The 22,426-nt window shown below is 35.3% G+C and overlaps 5 protein-coding genes across 12 annotated transcripts in view; 3 read left to right on the forward strand and 2 right to left on the reverse strand.

The window, feature by feature from the left end:
- LOC118263991 (uncharacterized) overlaps positions 1-7,590 on the forward strand; it is a 49,604-nt gene extending 42,014 nt beyond the window's left edge. The window contains exons 3-5 of one of the 4 annotated variants that reach the window (XM_050704832.1): positions 3,740-4,027; positions 4,153-4,347; positions 4,438-7,590. In XM_050704832.1, the coding sequence (XP_050560789.1) occupies positions 3,740-4,027; positions 4,153-4,347; positions 4,438-5,565 (1,611 nt within the window). In that variant the 3' untranslated portion in view covers positions 5,566-7,590. The remainder of the gene's footprint in view (positions 1-3,739; positions 4,028-4,152; positions 4,348-4,437) is intronic. The other 3 variants (XM_050704834.1, XR_007707229.1, XM_050704833.1) reach the window with 3 other exon arrangements.
- The window catches only part of LOC118263994 (glucose-induced degradation protein 4 homolog), a 14,598-nt gene extending 4,272 nt beyond the window's left edge, over positions 1-10,326 (reverse strand). The window contains exons 1-5 of one of the 4 annotated variants that reach the window (XM_050704835.1): positions 10,211-10,326; positions 9,806-10,062; positions 9,431-9,598; positions 9,111-9,343; positions 7,636-8,442 (exon numbers count right to left, since the gene is read on the reverse strand). In XM_050704835.1, the coding sequence (XP_050560792.1) occupies positions 8,379-8,442; positions 9,111-9,343; positions 9,431-9,598; positions 9,806-9,952 (612 nt within the window). In that variant the 5' untranslated portion in view covers positions 9,953-10,062; positions 10,211-10,326 and the 3' untranslated portion in view covers positions 7,636-8,378. Of the gene's footprint in view, positions 1-7,635; positions 8,443-9,110; positions 9,344-9,430; positions 9,599-9,805 lie in introns of those variants that run through there. The other 3 variants (XM_050704838.1, XM_050704839.1, XM_050704837.1) reach the window with 3 other exon arrangements.
- A 310-nt stretch (positions 10,327-10,636) lies between these two features.
- Positions 10,637-14,928, forward strand: LOC118263990 (serine/threonine-protein kinase N). The gene is made up of 2 exons (XM_035576286.2): positions 10,637-12,207; positions 12,707-14,928. The coding sequence occupies exons 1-2, from the start codon at positions 10,904-10,906 to the stop codon at positions 14,529-14,531; spliced, it is 3,129 nt and encodes a 1,042-aa protein (XP_035432179.2). The 5' UTR covers positions 10,637-10,903; the 3' UTR covers positions 14,532-14,928.
- Positions 14,915-16,468, reverse strand: LOC118263993 (BTB/POZ domain-containing protein KCTD5). The gene is made up of 2 exons (XM_035576288.2): positions 16,217-16,468; positions 14,915-16,129 (listed from the first exon to the last, which is right to left on the reverse strand). The coding sequence occupies exons 1-2, from the start codon at positions 16,415-16,417 to the stop codon at positions 15,677-15,679; spliced, it is 654 nt and encodes a 217-aa protein (XP_035432181.1). The 5' UTR covers positions 16,418-16,468; the 3' UTR covers positions 14,915-15,676.
- Positions 16,469-16,860: 392 nt separating this feature from the next.
- LOC118264574 (uncharacterized) lies at positions 16,861-22,042 on the forward strand. 2 transcript variants are annotated; one of them, XM_035577128.2, is made up of 13 exons: positions 16,861-17,290; positions 17,503-17,863; positions 18,078-18,242; positions 18,455-18,607; positions 18,713-18,831; positions 19,014-19,233; positions 19,459-19,573; positions 19,773-19,958; positions 20,113-20,198; positions 20,281-20,343; positions 20,622-20,809; positions 20,965-21,090; positions 21,194-22,042. In XM_035577128.2, exons 1-13 carry the CDS (start codon positions 17,042-17,044, stop codon positions 21,344-21,346), a joined length of 2,184 nt encoding a protein of 727 aa, XP_035433021.2. In that variant the 5' UTR covers positions 16,861-17,041; the 3' UTR covers positions 21,347-22,042. The 2 variants fall into 2 exon arrangements, with proteins under 2 accessions (XP_035433021.2, XP_035433023.2); XM_035577130.2 differs by lacking the exon at positions 20,281-20,343.
- The last annotated feature ends 384 nt before the right edge of the window (positions 22,043-22,426 follow it).

A 22,426-nucleotide genomic window follows, 5' to 3' on the forward strand; every position in this document is an offset into this window, starting at 1 on the left:
AATGTTTGTCAGAAACACTTGAGTTGTGAGTGGTAAGCTATTTGTGTGCAACCCTGCGCCGATGCACCTCTGTTCCGCAACTGCCTTGTCTCGCTCTCGCATGCATGTCAAGGTAGGGTTCAACATTCGAGGATTTGGTCCGTGCAGATAATAATACATCCAAACGGAATACCCGACGTGTATCTGTTTTATGTAAACAGAATGTGCTCATTAGGTCAGACGCAGTCAGACACGCACATTAACTTCATAATCCCAGGCATACGCTGCATTCTTTCGTCGCGCCGAAGATTTGTCGGGAGAAAATCCCAAGTAGCATTCAACGAGTTTAATCCCGCTTTCTAATCCTTTTCACACTAGAGAATGCAGTATAAAGTATGCTTCAATCAAGCACCATTGAAACACGGTCAATTCCCGCGAGAAGCTTCCGCGTGCGCGTGCGGCGCCTGATGCGAGATCATTGCCAGATGCCGCCAATAGATCGCGACGGGGTCAACAGCCATTGCCCTTGTTTTGCGCACTAAATTATTAACTCGAGTGTACAGCAGATCCACCATAAACGCGTTTCACTCAGCCGGGGTCAAGGGAACTAACACTTGGAGGGACAACATTGTCGCAAACAAACAAACGTCATTTACATGCAAGTGTTATGTAATTGTATTACATGTGTAACGGCTGGCTAAAGGTGCTTGTACTTATTTCAATTTACTGTGTAGTAACAGAGAGCGGTGTGCTATTATGACTCCACGTTTAACCTTAGGTCAGGAACAAAGTGAAACGAAATGTAATTACTTAGGTACGCGTTGCGTTTATACAAAAGTAATAAATAAGCTTTGAAGTTATCTCTAAGACGAGACTTCCTGCGCACGTGTTGTTCTTACGAAACGAGTGGGTAATTAAACTGCGTATAATATAATGCTAACAAGTTACATGAAATGCGTCCGCCGACTTGAGAACGACATCACAATGCTCCAATGGTTAGCTTGGAAACATGGTCTGCTATCAGTTCACTTGTTAGTAGATACGAGTATCTGTACAGCGATCTAACTAACAGTACTACATGCAAACCATAGAAGGTGGTGATAGTTCACAGGTTCCCATCCCACAGCACAATGGGACTAATCAAGACCTCTTCATCGAACACAATAGTTAATTAACAAATCAATTTCCACAATAAATGAAAGAATGTAGTGTTCGTTCCGATTTTTATTTCAATCACGGTTTATTCATACTAATATTTTACGTATACTGCCCTGCAATCAGCAATCTAAACAAATTCGTATGTTGTAGTAATCACTGAACATGTTTCAATATTTTATCTATTAATTAGCTTTTGTGAAAGGACTTCAAACCTTGACGGTTTATCTCATAACCTTTATGTAAGTTCAAGTTTAAAGTGTCTAACTTCTTTATAATAGTCATTTTATTTATTTAAGACGTAATAGACTAACACGTAGTATGTTTTCAGCAAAAGATGCACCTATATTTTTATCAATTATATCAAAAGGAAATTCCTATTGATATAGGAATATATACCTATTAGAAAAATCTGGTATACCTCATTGATAGCCGCCTGGACCGTCAACAACATCATTAAATCTGTTTATTGTGAATCATCTTGTTTACAAACTTCTCATTCTCATTTTATGAACAGTAGACATTGTACACTCGATCAGACTGTTTGTTTTGATGTAAGTAGGCTCCTCTATTATGTATTACAAATTCCAAATCATTATACTAAACTATCAGATAAGTCTAAATAAGTATACCTAGGTAGGTACTTACTACTAGCTATAACTAGCTAAAACATTATTTTTTTAAATATTATACAAAATCAGTATCGTTACCCATACCTCCTCTACGTTCTGAGAATTCAAATGCAGAACAATTTGTCGATGGCCAACTCCGAAATGTTTGTTTAGAAATTCTAACTCCACATATTATGTCCGTGCAAAAAATACAACATTTACGTGGCTTTCAAACAAATGTTACATGTGTAGGTAAGTAATTTCTTTCGCTCGCTTTCTCATTTATTACTCAAAAGACACGATAATGTATTGTGATACCTACTATCTCTTCTTATATTTTAAGATACAAGTATGAACTTGTAAAAATGTACACTCTTCTACCGTAACTGACTTTACTTATCAATCACTATTAATTGGTGTCACACCATCAGCAAATGAAATGACGTCCCTATAATCAGCACGACTGAGAGTCAGCAGCACGACTGAGAGTACTGGCCTACTTTAAACCAGACTCTTAAGCCCTAGTGTCGCAATCATGCTTCGTAATTATCTCCAACCCAATTTGGCACACGCGTAGCAACATTGTAAAATAACTACAACTAATTGACATCGATTATAAATTATTTATTTATTTATCGATTCGAAATATGCACTTAACTTCGAACAGGGAAAGGGACTTACCTATCGATAACTTAATGCAAGTTAAAAGTGAAGGCGTAAGTGTCTATATGTATACATAATAGTCTATGATTAACACACTTTCACTTTTTGAATGATAAAGGGCCTCAAGGTCGCTCGCAGATGATATTCACATTCACGGATCTATTTGGTCCACAGACAATTAAGGTTGATGGATTGTTGTAGATTATTAACACCAAGATTCGTTTTTAATATCCGCCACATGTAACACAGCAATCTAATTGTGGAACTGCACTCTATTTTAAACGTTTCTGAGCATCTATGTAGGTACCTATACTTAACCCACATACCAACAGCACATAGGTAGACAAACCTGGTAGTAGTGTAACAAAATGACTAAAGATCATATTTAAAATAAAATTATGCCAGCAGGTATATCAAATAGAATATATATCATGGACTCTAGATAGATACGGGAACAGGTGTATTCAGTGCCGGCGTTAGGGGGCGACATGGGCCGATGGCCCAGGGCGACAAAGTCTGGCGGGCGCCAATAAAATGAAAAACTACTACTAACACTTGATAATGCTTCCCTCAAGTGGGCGCCACAATATTTTCGCCCGGGGTGTCAGTGGCCCCTACGCCGGCACTGGGTGTATTATGTAAACGACCAATGCATACCTAGGTGCGGTTAGTATCTACGAACTCGAAGCTATTGTACTAAGCAATCATTGATATTGCACCTTGATCCATTTAAGTCCTTGATGACAATTACATAATTTGGATTAGCGTTCTCTTACTTTAGAAGGTTAAGTCATGATATGAAAACCTCACCATTTTCCGTGAATAAAATGAAATCAAAAACCAACACTGAACGAACGCGAACCACATAGGTAGTGTTAAATTGTAACGCTTGAAATGACTAAGGAAACTGTAATTAATCTTCGTGTTATGAATTATGAATGGTTGCGCCATTTCCTACTTACTATAAGAATACAGTCAATAGTGATGAACGCGCAAATGGTGCGAAGAGTACTGACTCCGCGGTCACCAACCCGCTTAGTGGCATGGCAACTACTGGCTTTGCCTACCTTTTTTGTGGCAGCCATGTCAACGGACTGCCATAAGTTAGCAGAATAAATAGGTGGGCTTAACCTCTAGCCAGAAGATATGACAAAAGCACAGACTAAGAGTCCGTGAAGAACTAATAATATTAAAAAAAAACCTCCAACCAGATTCCTGATATTCTGTTTGAATGAAATATTCCAACTCATTACACAATAAACCAGTTTTTGTTTCAGTAAACATCTAAAAACCTCATGACAAAGTATCAATAACGATGTGTTACGTTACAGGTGTTTGCGATGTGGTATACGTGGACGACGTTACTGCTGGTGTCGAGTGCACTAGTAAGGGCGGAGCCCGGAACGGAGGGGCCGGCGCCGGCGCCTGTGGCGACCACCCGCCCACCGCCACGCACCCTCGACCGACAAGCCGCTGAACTTGCATGGAAATCCTGGCTCCAAAGCCCTGAAAGCAACAATCAAAATGCCCCACCACGAAGAATAACCACTAAGTCTCTGTTTATAACGCCTCTTAATTGTCCTGAAGGACAGAGACTCGATAGAAATGGCTGTGTTCAGGTAAGCTCTTCTGAAATTACCCCAACGTTTTTAGAGACATTAATAATACCCTACTCAAAACTTCCTAAATAATTGTATGTGGCTACCAAGTTATTGGTGACTAAAACTCAAATAAAACTTTTCAGGTGGTGACAGTAAACAAAGATGAACACGAACGTATCCTACTGGAGCATCTGAACGCTTGGTTTGTGACTTCGGCTCCTGGTGGAGACGTACTCTACGACTATGGCGATGCTGACCCTGGGCCACTGCAACTTTCTATACCAATTGGTTTAGATCCACAAGCAGCACCACTTCAAGGCCAAGAGCCATCTTCACAGGTAGGCAAATGTGATAAATATTGTTACAAACTGATAAAACTGACCTCTAATTTATAAATAGTGTCTTAAATAATACATTTTATGTTCTAGGCTCAAGAACTACAACCAAACTATATGAAAGTTGACAAGAAAGATACGAGTAAAGCAGATGGTGACGTCAGCATAGAAGCTGAATTAGAACTTTTAAAACTTCAAAATACATTGAATCCAAACAACACGGCAGTCATTGATAGTGCGTATTTGGTAAATCAGAATATTCTGTCACACAATTATCCTGACAAGCCCAAACGTGATAGTTCAAGCGTCAATGTAACGGAAACTGGATCGCCAAGCAATATTACCGATGAAGGACAAAAAGAATTAGTTTATGGACACGTCAACGTTGACCCCATTCTTTATAATACAGAAAAACAAAATCAAACAGATTCTACAGATTTAGAATCGAGCAGCTTAACAGAGATTGAAAATAATGCAACTTCTGTTAATGAAGCTCAAATAAACTTGTCTAATTTAACAAGTGCAAAAACTGAGCGCACTAATTCAAGCACAAATATTTTGAAAAAAGATGGAGATCAAAGCAAACTCAGCCCCGAAAATGACTATTCAGATATCGGCGAAGCTATCAAATTAATAAGTCGATATGCCGATGTCACTACTGATGACAACTTTACCAAAGAACAAAATAATTTAATGAAAGAGGACAGCATTCTGGGTACCCGTACTAAGCTTCAGTATCGTCGAAATAGGCCAAAAGATCAGAATAGGGAATCAGCACATTCCGCGCCTGTTCATACACCGCTTGAAATGGCGTACAGTGATAAAACCGCAACGCATAATGTGTTCCTCCCAAAATATGAGGTTTACTACAGATATCCCTGGCAAAGCCAACATTCTCCGACGCCTCCACCAGATTATCCGTTCCGGCATTTACAGGATTACTGGCCTGGTGGGCGAAATCAAGTAGGTGGTGTGTACAATACCCACGAGAACCCTCGGCGCCATCATCATTCGTATCCACACAACTTTCGGCTACACAACTACCCACATGCGGGATACGCGGGCGTACCTCCAGCATACCCAGAGCAACTAAAGGGATATATTCATCGTGCAGTCCAACACCATGCCGACCCAACGCGAGCTCACACAAACAACCAGGACCTCTACAGCCTCCTTGGCCTCAGACATTGGTTCAGTAGTGAAGGGACATCAAAAAGATAGCTTGCTTCTTGTTACATTAGACAATTCGATGTTACCCGACGACGTATAATGGAAGCTATGGGACAAATGAAAATATGCTATAACCACATATTCACCATCATGTTACATTGGCACCTGCCTAAATAAACTCTATCTTACTTAATTACTTGAATGATAGCAACTGTTTAGTTTGTTATCAAATCTTATTTTATTCGATTTGAAGTCATTTTTATCCATAGCTTTCAATATATTAGCCTATTTATTTCAAAGCCAAATATTACAGTCATAATTAAGTTATTATTTTTTGTTAGACATTTTAAGTTCTGTAAATATTTTCTAATTTTAAGTGTTTTATTTTGCTATAGTATTATCGTTGTTTTATATTATGTTAATGTAAATTGTTCTATTGATGATAATTTTCGATTTATATTTATTCGATGTATATTTTTATATAAATTTTTCGTTGTGAATGTATTTGTCTGTAGATGTTTGATGTTTCGTACCTAATAAGTATCGCAAAATATACCTACCTAATAGTGTTAATTTAAGTATTCTCAAAAAGGAGTGGCACATAATTGCCGCCTTTTTTTCAAGAAACTAAGTATTCGTTGCAGTTGTTAGTTGTAACCTAACTCAATGTTTTGTGTTTATGATGTGTGTAGATATAGCTAGTAGGTATTTGTTCGTATTATTAGTTCCAAACAATCTAAATGCAAAATCGGACACTTAAAACCCACCAAAACATGTACTTCCGCAGAATGCATTAAGTATAATATTTTATGTTTATACTCGGCCACGTGTATACTTGCCACACTAGTAGTATGTATAATCAATTAAATATGTATAAGTTTTCTTATCTCGAATCGGCTGCTGGATTACTGTGTAACTGGCGACATATTATAGCTAAGTGAAAGCCGTGATTCGAGAGTACTCGCATTTCGAAATACATTCACATTTCTGTACTTTCGTAAGGGCGTAATACCTGCATTACCGAACTATTACACTATTACACATTAACGATCCCACCAAAGCTTAGTTTAAGTATTTAGTTTTTTCTCACATAATAATTCACTGTGTACCTATTCGAAACTATCTAAGGTAGGTGAATAAAATGTATTTTTATAATCAACTTAATGTTTATAATTATCTAGAAATAATTGTTGGGCTCAAGGTGACCAATCATTTTGACATTATTATCTACCTTTAATTAATATAATACAAGTTTTAAGTGCCAAAATACGCACTCATTATTCCTTCGAATTTTTAGATGAATAGCTTCATATCATTATTACTGATTGTTAAAATAATAGGTACTTTTTCAGCATTTTCTGTTTACCTGTTTAGTAGCCATTGAGCCTGACTGATATATCTGAACACTTACTATAAGGTCAGAAGTTTATCAAATATTTATTATATTGGCCTTATTTTGTTTATATTAATAAATTAAAAAAAAATACAGAGTAATTAAAACATCTCCTGACAATTTGAAAAGTGATAATTAACATATATTTTTAACATTTAGCTACCTACCGCCTTTTAGATAATTATGATAAACTTTTGACTACAATTACTTAACATTTGTTTCATTATCTATTATCTATACCAGTGTATTAATTGATTAGATGGTTAGATTTTATTTTAATGCTGAAACTAACCATGTATCACAATATATTTATTGTTTGAAGTATATTGCTTTAAGTACAAAAACGGCCTCAATCTTGCTTGAAATAACATACCTTTCGAATTTTTCATATCCATTTACATTTATTTTTCCAAACAGCCTGTTTTTGTACTATGAGAAATGCTTACTTTAAAATGCATAAGGTTACTAAATCAACTTTGAAAAATCGTGAGGACTATTGTACAAATATGATAAGGTTTTAGTCAATAGATATCAATATCATGTCTTAAAATGTTATATTAAAATTAAGAAATTTGCTTATTCACTGGATGATATTTCATGAAATATAAAAACTATAAATTTATCAATGCCAGTATTTTATTGTAAATAGTAAATGTGTTACATTAAAATGGAAATCAAATTGATATGTGCATTTTTATTTCCTGGGTTATGAAATAATACAAACATACTTTTACTGAAAGATGTTTTATTGAAAAAAAAATATTCAATTTTTATCAATAACATTGATAATAGTTCCTACTAGTAGGTGTCAAATGATTAACTTGTTCAATAAAACGAGATTCCCTGTACTTGCACATACTTCAATCAAATGAAGTAGGTAACTGTTATTAACTATTGTACACAATATTCATAACAAAAATGATGATCAAATAATAGAAACAACTTACATGCAAGTCATTTGTACAAAATATCACAATAATAATACATAGTATTATTAAGAAACTTAACACATTATATAATTACAATTAATATTTAATATTAAGTTTCTGAATCACTATGGCAAAAAATTAGAAATGAATATGACAACATAAACATGTCAGCAACTTATTGTTTTACTAAATCTATAAAATAATTATATTTGATGGACAATTAATTAATAAAGCATAGTTTTTATAAAATCAGGCTTCACTCGGAGTATCATTCTTTGATCCGGAAGTATGTGCAAAAACAGATTTATGACACAATGTTGTTCTTGAATCATTTTGTAAAATCACATTTTGAATTACCTTTGTTCTGAATGAATAACTATTTTATTTTAGACCAGACATCTTATCTTAAATTACTGGAGTAACACAACATTGTCAACCTTTACACATTTTGGATACTGACTGAAGTTAACACTTAATGAACAAGTAAGTACTAGCGGACACAAAAATACCAATCCAAATTTTTAAGTTTTCACATGGTGATTTCATCTAAACTCATAAATTTGGATGCTGTGTTCCGGTACATGGCTTAATGTCAAAGATTGATACCTGAAAATAATCACAAAATTCACTAATTATTATTTTATTTATTTACAAAAATGGAACACCAAAATGCACAAAGTACTATTATGTACAAGTCATTTCTATTCTAAACTTATATAAATAAGGAATGGCATCAAGCCAAAATGAAACTTCTTGATACCAACATATTCATGACTACATAATTAGATAAAATACACTAATAGGGTCACACACAAATTCTTACTGAATATTGCATTAGCTAAGCTATATAGCAAAATTTGTACTAGTTATTGGATATTCAAGTTATCACTAATCAATATAGACTGTGATCTTTAACCTCAAACTATGTGGTCAAATGATTAGCACTACAGCTAATTCTGTTCATTTAATAACAAAACCCCTAGATAAGATTGAAAGTATATTTGGTTTTACAAATTCTAATCCCAAATATACTTTCAATCTAGCTATATATACAGTACATTACACATATTATTGACACCTAGCAACAACTGAACCTGTACCAGATAACAAGCAATTACTTTGATAACTCATACAGTTCTTTGACTCTAAAATATTCTTATTAGATATACTGTCTAGGACTGAGCTCATTATAAATGTAAAATGCTCTTACTTTCTTACTATTGACCAGAAATTTTCATATTGGAAAAAGTAACAATATCACAAAAAGTACTCACCATTCAGAACTTCGATGGTAATAATAGCCTTCTATTGTAGCTGCAGACTTATGGAAGCATATATAGTAAAAACCAGCAAATGAAGCACCATTTATATCCTTTATTGTATGATCTGGCACTAAAAAGTGTTCTTTCCACCTCATAAACACATAGTCAGCCTTTTCGAGAGAGTCATAATCAAACGAATCCGAATTGAATGTCTTTAAGTAGGGTACAAACAAATCAAATTTGCTCTGAAAATTATTAAATATTTATAAGATTACTCTCGTCCAGGATTCCATATTAAATTGTATTTTGGACATGGTCACTTAAATACTTACCCAATGCTTTCTGTCAACATCTTCATCAGCATCCCACTTTCTTGTGAGAAAAGGATATTTAGCAGATATAATTTCTCCATCAAAAAATGTTGTCAATGTGGGAAATTCTTCTGTTAAACCTTTTATTTTTAAATACCCGCAAAGGTAAGAATTTTCTTCATCTACATGCTGGAATGAGAAAGTAATAATTAGTTCAAAAAGTTTCACTGCCCACTCCATCATAAAATTTTATCAAAAAACGTGCTTTGAACTCCTTGTATGAGATCTTAAAATATAAACTATTGTCTTAATACGCAAAAAGCGTATACAGTCATTTGTAATTTTACGTAAATATCTAATTTTATCAATATTGCGTACTTTGTTTTTGTTACTAACCTGCAAAACCACTTCGACTTCATAAGAGTTACCTTTGCTTTTCTGGTGCCCTTGAAATTTGGATCCGTTATATAGCAGGGACTTTGTCACTCCAGGCTGTTTGGAATTTGCTGGAGGCGGTGGAGTTATATCAACTTTTACGGGCATTATTTTTCCATTAAAACGGATGACCAAGCTTTCGTAAGTGTGACAGACAGATGATAGGTTCTTTCTTTCAACTGGCGCCTTTTGACAGTTCGTCGTTTTTCCAGCAAATTCTATGAATTAAAACCTAAATTAATATCAATTATATATTCTAAAATGCTAAATAATATAGTCGATTGTTACGTGTTGATCAAAAACTATTTTACTAGAAGATTTTTGTACAAAGGAAGTGAAAGTTAAAACTGGGTTTTCGGAACTTACAAACAGATAAAAAATACCCATTTGGCATATCTTGACTGATGACATTGTCAAGCTAGGGATGTTCTTAGTGATGCCAATAAAAACACAAAAGTTGGTCGTAAATTAAAGCAATTCGCTTTCTTAAATCACCAACTTTCATATAAATAACACATTTGAATGAAGTTACTAGTACTTAATTCTTTACATAAACAATAACTGCTATAAAGTAAAAATATTGTTTTAAACTATTTACTACTAATATTAGTAATAGTCAAGTGATAGAATACTACTGACTAATACTATTATATTTGTCATTATTGCGCCCAAAATGCAAGTTCGTGTTTTGTGTATTGTAAATTGTTTATATTTTAAGTAAAATAATTACTTGAATTTAATCAAAAATGCTAAAAGCCAAGTTAGTTTATGGCAGACTTTATAACTCATTCAATAAATTGTCCATGGCATAATGGTAGGGTTTCATCGTTTCGTTGATTTCGTTGACCGATTCACTTGTATAGATTGTTTTGTTTTGTGATTAATTTAATAAAAACGATCAAGTTTTACATTTATCATGATTTCGTTTAAAGTGTCGAGTGTTATTATAGTTGCGAAACGTAACGATTTGATCGACGTTTTGTGATCCTCAAGCAATACTAAAGTGATATTTTCCCACATAATTATGGTTAACTGACGTTAGACTGTGCATCCTCAATTATGGCAGAGCCAGGTTATTACCACAGTGATTACGTTCGACACCCAGTTCTCCACGAACTCGGCGTGAAGTATGGAATTAAAACGGAGTGTATTCCAGAAATAGCACTGCCGTCTAAGTTGGAGGAGCTCAAAGATGTCATACGTAGAGAAATACGTAAAGAACTTAAAATAAAAGAAGGTGCTGAGAAATTACGGGAGGTGGCCACAGACAGGAGATCACTCTCCGATGTTGCCAATATCGTGAAAAAAGCTAATATAAAGCTTAATGAACTTAAGTCAGACCTCCAAGAACTGGAGTCTCAGCTTCTTTTGTCTCGTGGTCAGTCTACTCCTACTTCACCAGAAGATCTCTCTTATGATGAGGAGATTATTCTGGCTTCAGAAGCTGCTCAGCAGCAAAGGCAGCTGGGTGAAGCAACAACAGACAGAAAGTTGGCATCACTTGAAAAACAGTTGAACATTGAGCTCAAAGTTAAGCAAGGAGCTGAAAATATGATACAAAGTATCAGTAGCAGCAATCAATCCAGAGATAAAAAATTACTTGCTGAAGCTCACCAAATGCTAGCAGATTCTAAAGACAAGATTGAATATTTAAAACTACGTATTTCTAAACTAACCAAACAACAAAAAGGAGATAATGCAGGATCTAATGGTGATGGTAAAAGTTCTGAAAGTGGCGTAGCTGCTTTACTAGATGAGAGAATAGCTGAATTGAGGAACCGTCTCAGGATTGAGGCAGCCGTGGTGGAAGGCTCTAAAAATGCCATAAGACTTTTACAAAGTGACAAGAAAGTAACAGATAAAAAAGCTTTACAAGAAGCCCAAACTAACCTTTTAGAATCATCACAGAAATTAGATTTACTACGCAGATCCTTAGATATGCGCAGGCAGGAGCTTCCTAGTGAAAGCCCTGCATTTATAGAATTAGGACACGAACTGCGCAGTACAGCCTCAAGCCCTGGGTATGTGAGTTTATCTGGCAGTAGTGGGTCTAGAGCACAGTTTTTATCTCCAGCTCCTTTGATCAACCCTTGTGTTCAAGTGACTGGTACATTAGAAGTTAGATTGATGGGTTGTCAAGATTTACTTGAAGATGTTCCTGGTAGAAGTCGACGTGATCCTACCGCTAGCCCTTCAGACTTAAAATCATTTGTCAAGGGGGTTACAATTCGTAATTCTATGAAGTACACATACAGCATTAAGGAAGACACAAGCAATGAGATAATGGCAGTTTTAAAACTTGACAACCACCATGTTGCACAGACCAGTTGGAGACCATGTTCACAACAAGCATGGGATCAAAGGCATGTACTTTTATTTTACTCTTTTTCTTATATTTGGTACATTTAATATTTTTTAATAATAAAATGAATTCTAAGGTCATCATGCATGATAAGTAATTATAAAGTTAATATCTTTGATCATATAGAGAATAAAGCATGATTGCCCCACACTTAAAGATAAATTCTCGTATTTTTGTAGCATTATATAACAAAATATTAATTGAACTTATCTTTGTATCTGGGCTTCCTTGAATTACAATCTTAGTAATTCCTTGCTATTACTCATATCTTATCTATCTGCCGTACACATATTTGTAGTGTGACTAAAAGTTCTACTTTACAAGTAATGCTGTACTCTTCTACACACACAAAAAATGACTGAAGTATTAAGATTATTTCCTCCAGATACCCTTAGAATATTTTTATACTATTCACTCATTCAATTTCACTTTGTTGAACATAATACCTATTAATAAAAAAGCAGATGGATGTCTAAATATTTATATGTTGCAATTTCCAGATTCACCATCAAGCTAGACAAATCAAGAGAACTTGAAATTGGTATTCATTGGAAAGATTGGCGCGGTTTGTGTGCTGTGAAAGTTTTAAGATTGGAAGAATTTATTGATGATATAAGACATGGAATGGCACTGGAACTGGAGCCACAAGGCTTACTTTTTGCTGAAATTAAGTTCCTTAATCCCATTATTTCTCGAAAACCTAAGTTACAGCGACAAAGAAAGATTATCAAGCAACAAGGCAAGAATATACCAAGACCTTCATATGGAGAAATGCACATTCCTGCTGTTGTACTAGGCAGACTTCTGAAACGCTCATCTCCATCTATCCAAAACATTCAGACTGCTCACATAAGCCAAGCTCAACAACATAGTTTCGAATCAGCTTCTATTGATAACAGAGACATTGAAAATCCTAATGTAACTTTAGGTGGTATGGCAGGTATTAGACCCTTGGGTTTACCTTCTACGCCTCTTGCACCACAAATGCCAAGGACACCCCCTCCTCAGCCCACATTGCCTGTTCAACCACCTCCCAATGTTTCTACTTTGAGAATGGAGAAAGAACTCCAGGAAGCATTTGCATTTTTAGAAGATTCTTATACAAGGGATAACTATGTCACAAAAGAACCACAGACTCCATCTTGTGATACACCATTAGTGGAGTATCCACCATCACCATCACCTAAATTGGTTCTAGAATTCCCAAGTAATGAAGATCAAATAGTTGAGATTACTAGTAATATGAGAATATCATCTTCCCGTTCATCATCTGTAATAGATACTTTAGGTAAAGAACAGGATACCAGAAGGCAATCTGGCGAAATGTCTATGGACAGTTTTAGATTGTTAAGTGTTCTTGGAAGAGGGCACTTTGGTAAAGTAATTCTTGCTCAATACAAACCAACTAATGAATATTTCGCAATAAAAGCTTTAAAGAAGGGTGATATAATAGCCAGGGACGAAGTAGATTCATTACTATCTGAAAAGAGAATCTTTGAGGTAGCTAATGCAATTAGACATCCATTTTTGGTAAACTTATTTGCATGTTTCCAAACTGAGCAACATGTGTGTTTTGTTATGGAATATGCAGCAGGGGGTGATCTAATGATGCATATACATGCTGATGTGTTCACTGAACCTAGAGCAGTTTTTTATGCAGCCTGTGTAGTATTAGGCCTACAGTATTTACATGAAAATAACATTATATATAGAGATTTAAAGCTAGATAATTTACTGTTAGATACTGAGGGATATGTCAAGATAGCTGATTTTGGTCTCTGTAAAGAAGGTATGGGTTGGGGTGATCGTACTGGTACTTTTTGTGGTACTCCAGAATTCCTTGCCCCTGAAGTGTTAACTGAAACTTCCTATACCCGAGCAGTTGATTGGTGGGGCCTTGGCGTTTTAATATTTGAAATGTTAGTTGGTGAATCACCTTTTCCTGGTGAAGATGAAGGTGAAGTGTTTGATTCGATTGTTAATGACGAAGTTCGTTACCCTAGAACCTTATCTTTAGAAGCTATCGCACTCATGCGTCGCTTACTGAGGAAAAATCCAGAAAGACGCTTAGGATCATCAGAGAGGGATGCTGAAGATGTTAAGAAACAGGCTTTCTTCCGAAATGTTAACTGGGAGCAACTACTATTGCGTAAGGTTAAGCCACCATTTGTGCCAACAATAAATAACTTAGAGGATGTCAGCAACTTTGACAGTGAATTCACATCTGAGGCAGCGGTGCTGACACCACCCAAAGAACCACGACCGCTTTCTGCCACAGATCACAAGTTGTTCCATGACTTTACTTATATGGCAGATTGGTGCTAGTTTATAGATTGTTTCAACCAATTTAAACTTAGATTATAATTTCTGATATTTAAATAGACAACTAGAGAAACCCCATTGCCTTACAAAGTGTGTGAAGATTTCTGTATTTTGATAATAACACTGTTATCTATACAAAGAGTTTCTAGTAATACAGATCCTCTTGTTAACTTGTATTTAATGCAGTTAAATGCAATATTTTATAATAAGCTGTATAATTTAATGTTCTTAAATAGTGCTAATGTTTATTTTTTTAAAATGACGTGTTATAGATTTATATATTGTGTAGTTATGAAATTAACTTAGATACTAATAATAATTTTAAGTGAAGGCGTGTCAAATCATATTACGTTTTCAGTCAATTGTATTCAGTAAAAATAAAGGTATCACCAACATACAACTTTATTTATTATTTATAGATAACAACTGAGTATTTTTTGAAAATAAAACAACTGCTTTGGAATCGTAAGTTTCTAATATTACATTTGGTAAATGAGCATAATATCTGGAATAATTAATTACTGATTTAAAGAATACACATTTGATGAAATGTGTTATTCACAAGTCTTATTCAAGACTGGAAATAATACAAATCCAAGAGGTCTTAATAGATTCCATAACTCAAACAAAAGTTTAATCCATACACATACAATAATCAGTTTCCATCATTGAAAGAAATTTTAGAGCAAGAAATGTGGAAATTTTCAAATGTACATCTGATTGCACCAAAAGCAATAAATCTAAAAGATTACAAATTGCCCCTAGCAGTAAATAATCATATATTCTATGTTGCTGTAATGTGATGAAACTAAAATATTCTAATATTAGCTAAATTCATCACTTACACTTTATTATTTTGGTGCACCCATTTGTACATAAATATTTTCTAAAATCTATTTAGAGCTTCACACTTCATTAGAATGAGTATTTATCTAATATATTTATGATGTACTGAAGTATAGGACCAAAGATACAGTTACCACTCAATTGACTAATACAAACGTTACTGTAAGACTCTAGACAATTTATACATTAATTTAAAATATAGAAAGAAGAAGTTATACAGACTGTTTACACTCTAAAAATATGTACACATTTCTCACACAGAGCCGACAGTCTCAAAAAATATTAAATCATAAAAGATAAGCTCACATCCGTGAGCCTTTTTGTTGGAGCACCTTGGCACGGTCTGTAGGTTCTATGTCATTGCTGTTCAGAGAACTGCCACATTCTCGGCTTACAACACAAAGGAACTCTGCATGTTCGTCATTGCCATAATTATATTGGGAGCCAATGTTTATCAACTGTTCAAATTTCCAACCATCAGACATTGTGGATACCATTTGTGTCAACTCTTCTTCATGAAACTGTAGCACTCTATACACATGCTTTTTAGAATCTTTTAAGGGTCTCCTTTCTCTTAAACATATTCTTTCCTTAACTAATCTTATAAGTTCCGTAATATTATAAAACTCTGCTTCTTCCAGCACACCCTCTTCAGCGATGTCATTGTTGATAACCAGTTTACCGTGACGGAGGTAATTGAGGACTGGAGAAAAATACGTGGGATCCCTGTCTATTAAATAAGCGCCAGTTTCGTCCTGAAGGCAAACGTACATAAATTAGTATTGTGTCAAATAAAGTAAAACTCATTTACATACAAAAAGACAATAAGAAATTCAACAAACCCTGTCTGAAATCAAATCGCTGTCCTCTTGAACTAATCGATACAAAAATGAATTAGGGTCTCTAGATAATGTTGTCTTCGTAGTCAGGAAATATGTTCCACCAACATTAAGTTTAACCCATTGTTTACTGCTCCGCCTTTCATTGTTAAATTTCTGTATATTTTCGTCCAAGAAATCACCGTCACCAACTCGATCCGCCATGGCGTACCATAAACAAAACAAACAATTTTTTTATTAGATCTAGTTCGGTGTACCTAGATTCGACGGCACGCGGTGGTGCCACTGCCACTGCTGATACCGCGTCTCTGTCTCTGAGGATCAAAGATTTACTTTAAGTAAAATAAATAAAAATAATATCATTATAAGGGCAAAGTAAATAAAAAGCATAGGAGATATAAAATTATTTATAATAATTATTAATAATTTTACAATCAATAATTTGAGATAAAAATATAAAAACAACACTGTAAATTATAAAAACGCTTGAACAAGTGCAGACATACAACAAAATATAAAATTCTTATCCCTAGAACCATGCTTAGAAATATACTTTATTTTAGTAGTACTATAATTGAATGTAGATTAAATTACAGGGTGCCAAACACTAGTTCCAACATTTAGAAAAAACATCTTGCTCTATGAATTAGTTCCATCTTTCATCCACTGTTGCTGTTGTTTGTGTCATTGAAGATCCAATATTTATTGAAATTTTATTTATAAGTTTCTATTGCACTGCACACATAAACTTGGTGGTAACCATCAGGAACATCAATTTAGCGCTTAACAATTATTATATAATGAACATTTGATGTACCTAGTGTCAAAATGAGTAACAATTTGGATAATGATAGGTCACTTAGTAGCAAAATGCATCCAATAGATTTAGCGCCTCAAAAAATAACTATAGTGAAAAGTGTGAGTAGTGTTTCTAGTTCAGATATGAAAATGACACATCTGATTCCGGGTCAAGCTAAAACAACAGGTTCAAGTCAAATAATAGCTCATGCTAGCCCCGGAACGGGAATGATGCGGTCAGGGCTTGCACAAATCATTGCGTCGAATGTTGTTTCACAGGTAAGTTTTTGTGCATATGGCATTAACCAATTTGTATTTCAATACGTTTAACATCATTTACAATTAATTTATTGTCAATATTTATATACATTACATAAAAATAACTGACAGCTTGTGATGCTATTATGTAGCATATTAATAATTTAATGATATTGTTAACTCTATATAAAATAATATGAAAATAACCTTTTTTAATTGATTTATGTTTTCAGCCTCAAATGATAATCAGTGGGTCACCTATTTTACAAGGTGCTCAAATTGTCAGTCAGGGGTCTCAGCTAATTGGGCAAGGATCACAGATTTCCCAATCGCAGCTGATTACAAGTGGTCCCCTTATAAGTCCTGGGACACAGATTATAAGTCAAGGAACTCAGTTGTCTGCACAAGTGTCTAATGCTAATACAAGCAATGTTCAATCAAGTGTAACCTCATCTGTGAGTGCAACTCAAGTGTTGAATGTTGGAAGCCAGCTGGTCAGTGGAACTGGCAACCTGGTGGTGAACTCATCTGTGCGGACATTACCTCCTACAGTTAGAGTACTACCTCCATTGCCTCACCATAATAACAGGCCAGGTAAGAACACCATTTTTTTTAAAGTAATCAAGAAAAGTCACATGTTACCATAGAAATTATGTTATACCTGATTAAGTTTCTGTTAGTCTGACTAATTTGATGTATAATATGAAATTTGTTTATATAATTATGTTAGTACAGTAACTTATTTATACATTGTGAAAAGCCCTAAAGCTCTAAAACAATATAATAAGCTATGTTTATGTCTTTACAGCTGTTCTGTCAAGTGTGAATGTGAGTAGTGCCAGTGGTGTGCTGGTTAGTAAAGGAGTTGGAGTAGGTGTGACAAGCCATGTGAGCCATGTACCCCGTGGTCTCGCAGCCGGCGCATCTCTCGCCGTACGACCAGTCACTCCTGCTTCTAACACCCAAGCAACAGGTACATTATTTTATTACTACTACAAGTACTTTATTTTTGTAAACTATGAAGCTTTCTTTTATATTTCTAATAAAAGTGGCTACTTTCACTTTTTTATAACTTTATTCTCTAAGATCAAATCAGTTACTGAATATTTGATTAATAAGTTCATTAACAATTGACACAAAATATATGAAGTTCGAGCTATAATCATTATATGTATATTTAAACAGGTGGTGCATGGTCTGGGGCATCCCGTGGTCCACGTAGTACACTGGTGTATGGTCAGAGGGGAGCACGGGCGAGTGCGCCAAGCTCTTCCCCAGCTTCTTCACAACCAACACACTCTACTGTTGTTACCTTACCTACTACATCTGTACTAACTTGTAAGTACCTAATGCATCTTTTATTATAAAAACACTTCATCAAATTAAAGGTAAATCTAACCTAATAAAATTGTGAACTGAGAAACTATTAAATTGTCTTTTCAGCAAGTGGTGTGATATCTGCAGCAGGGCGCGGAGCCGCGCCGCGTGCTCCCACGCCGACCCCTGCGACTACCGCGCCAAGACCACTGCCACTACTGCAACGAAACTACCAACCTGCTAAGGTAAGCAACTGATAGAGAAAGTGCTTTCAAAACAGTATAATGAGCTGATAAAACACTTGAAGTAGCCACTGGGCAACTGGGAATTTTATTTAACTTCTTGTTAATTTAACAGGAAGGTTTGCACATATTATTATGTACATTTTAGTTTTGAATTAGATATTTTAGTAATATGAATGTTTCAGGTGGTTGGTGTTGCAAGTGTAGGTGTTCGTGGAGTAGTGGGGAACAGTGCTCCGACTCAGTTGTACTACGAAGTACCGCGCGGGTCGCACTCGGCGCACAGCGCGCCGCCCGGGGCGCACGGCCCCCACACGCCGCTGGCCGGACACGTCGGCCCCGCACTGCCGCGCGCACTCGCTCCATACCTGCACCAATCGTCAGCGCAGCCCCAGCAGACCCAAGGTTAGTTTGTAGAAAGATACTTATGCACATTGTTGTTATAATAAATTGTGCTTACAGTACCTGGCTATAAATATTGCACATCGACATTTGGAAAGACAATTCCGTATTTATTATTGATCTCCGTTTCTTCTCCACTAAGAAACCCAAATATGTCTAATCTGTATGTGTAATCTGTTGATAAAATGCACTAGAATTTACTAATTTTATGAATGTTTGTTTACCCAGTAACGGTTGTGAATGCTGTATCAGCGTCGCCAGAAACCCGCGTCCCGGTGTCCTCCGTCCCAACTCAGGCAGTATTGCCAAGACCGTCCATACTTAGGAAAAGAGATCTCGACGGGTAAGGTTTCATTTATATTATTTAATATTTATATATTATGTTTCTCTAAACTTCTGTTTTATTAAACGTAATCTGTACAATGACTTAAAAATATGTTGATTTGGACATTTTTGGCTTTCTTGTTTTATTATGTATTGTATAACACATGTACATACTGGTTTTTAAAGTATAAACATAATGACATGAATTATTTGAACAGGTCTCCAAACAAAAACTCTAGTTTTGGTCGGTCAGGCTGGGAGGATGTACCGGTGGGTGGTTGCGGCGCCGGCTCGGGCGGGTCCACGACCATCAGCGCGTCATCTTCTCCCGCGCCTGATGATGAGCCAGAACCTCCACGTCCCGACCCTGACCTTAGTCCACGCAAGAAACCTCGGAAACAGATGTATGTGCACTTGTACAGCCTATTATATTACTATGGTTTAAGATTTTTCTAAAAATAATAATAAATTCACTTATCTGCTATTTATAATTTGCTACATGATTACAATAATCAAAAAATATTCACAAAAATATAAACTGTATTATTTCTTTTGTAGGTTGAGTAATGAAGTGAGACAGTGCGATTATCAAGGAGAGGAGCCGCCGCCCACTCCACCGCCAGTCTCATTCAACCCTCCAAAACGTAAGTATCTCTAAATTACGAACATAATAACCCCATTTTTCTTCCATATAATGTTTTTTGAAAAACAACGTTTCCGATCCAGATGTGGAAGATAAACCAAAGTGGAAGAAAAGGATAAGGAAGGATGTCCCTGCAGCCATTAAGGGTTAGATATTTTTACGATAAAACATGACTGAATACTGAATGCAAGCAGTTCCGTAAACTTTTCTCTAGTTACTAACAAGATATAATAAATTATGTGTGCCTGAATACATAAATAAGATGTCAATTAATGTAAGAAAATACATCACCTGTAAATGAATGAGTCTAAAAAAAAATCTTTGCCTATGAAATCCGGGAAAACAGATGTCAAAAAAAGAAATAAATTATTGATAATGCTAACACACTTCAGCAAATAAATCTATGAATCTTTTATTGTAACAGGTCCATTGTTAAGTTCGAGTTACGTGTGCGGTTGGCGTAGTACTGCGTTGCATTTCACCCGGCCGTCTGATGTGCGGCGAAGAGAACCTCGCACTCGGGATATCGTTGCGATAGCCAGCCAGAAACATGTGCTGACCAGTGCTGAGGGATGGAAAGTGCATCATCTCACTGCGCAAATGGATGACTTGGTAATTTATTTCACTAAGAGATAATTATTTCGGCTCATTTTAATCATATTTAATTCAAATATGGTCTGACCAACAAATTGGTTATTGAGACTAGATATTACAGTTTTGTTGCGTTTTTGAAATTATTCTAATACTTTTTTTTTCTCTTTGTTTAGATGTCATTAGAATCTGATGTTGGAGAGCAGTTAGCGGGCCTATTGCGAGCTCTCGAAACAGCTTCAGGGCGCGCGATATCTGCTCTGCAGCCGGGAATGTCCCATACGATACTTGAGTTACTCAAGGTATGATTACAACTGAGTTATATTGATTATTTATTAATACAAAATATATTAACTATATAATATTTATATGTCCATAACACCACTTAATGTTTGCTTGTTTCAGGGCAACATTCAAAGAAGTAAAATAGTATGTGAAGGAATACAGGAAGCTCGTGAGGACATTCTTCGAGTGTTTACACATAGAAACTTCGTGTCTGATATTCTCACCAGACAAGCGGATAAAAGATGTTTTAGGAAACATCGGTCACAGTCGTAGCCGACAGTGGAATCTCACATACAAATAGACAGTATTTTCTTGTGATTCTATAGTCTCAAATGGACTTAGCCTCACTCAACATCACTAAACTGTCGTCGGTCGAACATTTATAGTGCGGTCAATTTAGACATCGGAGGTAATAATAGTTTGCAACATGATGAAAATTGGTAGGTTTGTCAAAACACCATCATAAATTGAATGTAAAAAGGTTTCATATCCTCCTTTCCATCTCCATCCTCTATTTCCTCTTCTCCTTTCTCTTGGGTGCAAGTAAATTACCGCAATAATGACATAACCACACGAAATTACATTAATGATGGTGTTTTGAACAATCTTACCATTTTTCAGCTGGTTGCGAATGAATGTAACTTGACTTCTAGTTTTTGGTCTAATTTGACCGGACTATTAATAAATTGCATAATATTTTTTATTGTAAATTAAATCTAAAAGAGCTGATAAAATTTTATAAAATAAAGTGATGCTGGGCAGGGGCTTTAAGTGCAATAATAAGGCTTGCACAGGAATATTTAATAAAATTGATACTTCCAAGAATTATATTGAGGTTCTAAACTTGTAAATAGATTTAAGTGTATTATAAGCAATGAAAAATATTTAAGTTGAGAAAAAGAATGCCTTGAATGAGTTGTGTTGTTTTGGGACTTAATTTTGAAAAATACATGATTTATAATAATATAATATGTTGTTGTTTTCCCTTTACTATTCCTAATAACTAAAATATAAAGTAATAGATAAAATAATATAAAATTCATATGATAAACAAATCCTCCTCCAGCACTTGCAGCCTCTCCATCTAAGGGCCGTGGGCGATGTCGACTGCCGTTTCCCGTCAGTTGATCTGTCTGTTAGGTAGCCACCCTATCGGCCCTATCCTGAGTTAATAAACGAGTCATTATTAAGTTGTAATGACTCCTTTATCAAGCAAGCCTTTAAATATAATAATTTGTCAAAATTTGTGACTAAATAGGTAATTTACTTAGTAATCTGGAGGGCAGGGTAAAATGAAGCTTCTGCACATGCACATGGCGGAACTGTACAAAATATCCTAAAATCAAAATCATG

Source organism: Spodoptera frugiperda, chromosome 26, assembly GCF_023101765.2.
Source record: "Spodoptera frugiperda isolate SF20-4 chromosome 26, AGI-APGP_CSIRO_Sfru_2.0, whole genome shotgun sequence".
NCBI lineage: Eukaryota > Metazoa > Arthropoda > Insecta > Lepidoptera > Noctuidae > Spodoptera > Spodoptera frugiperda.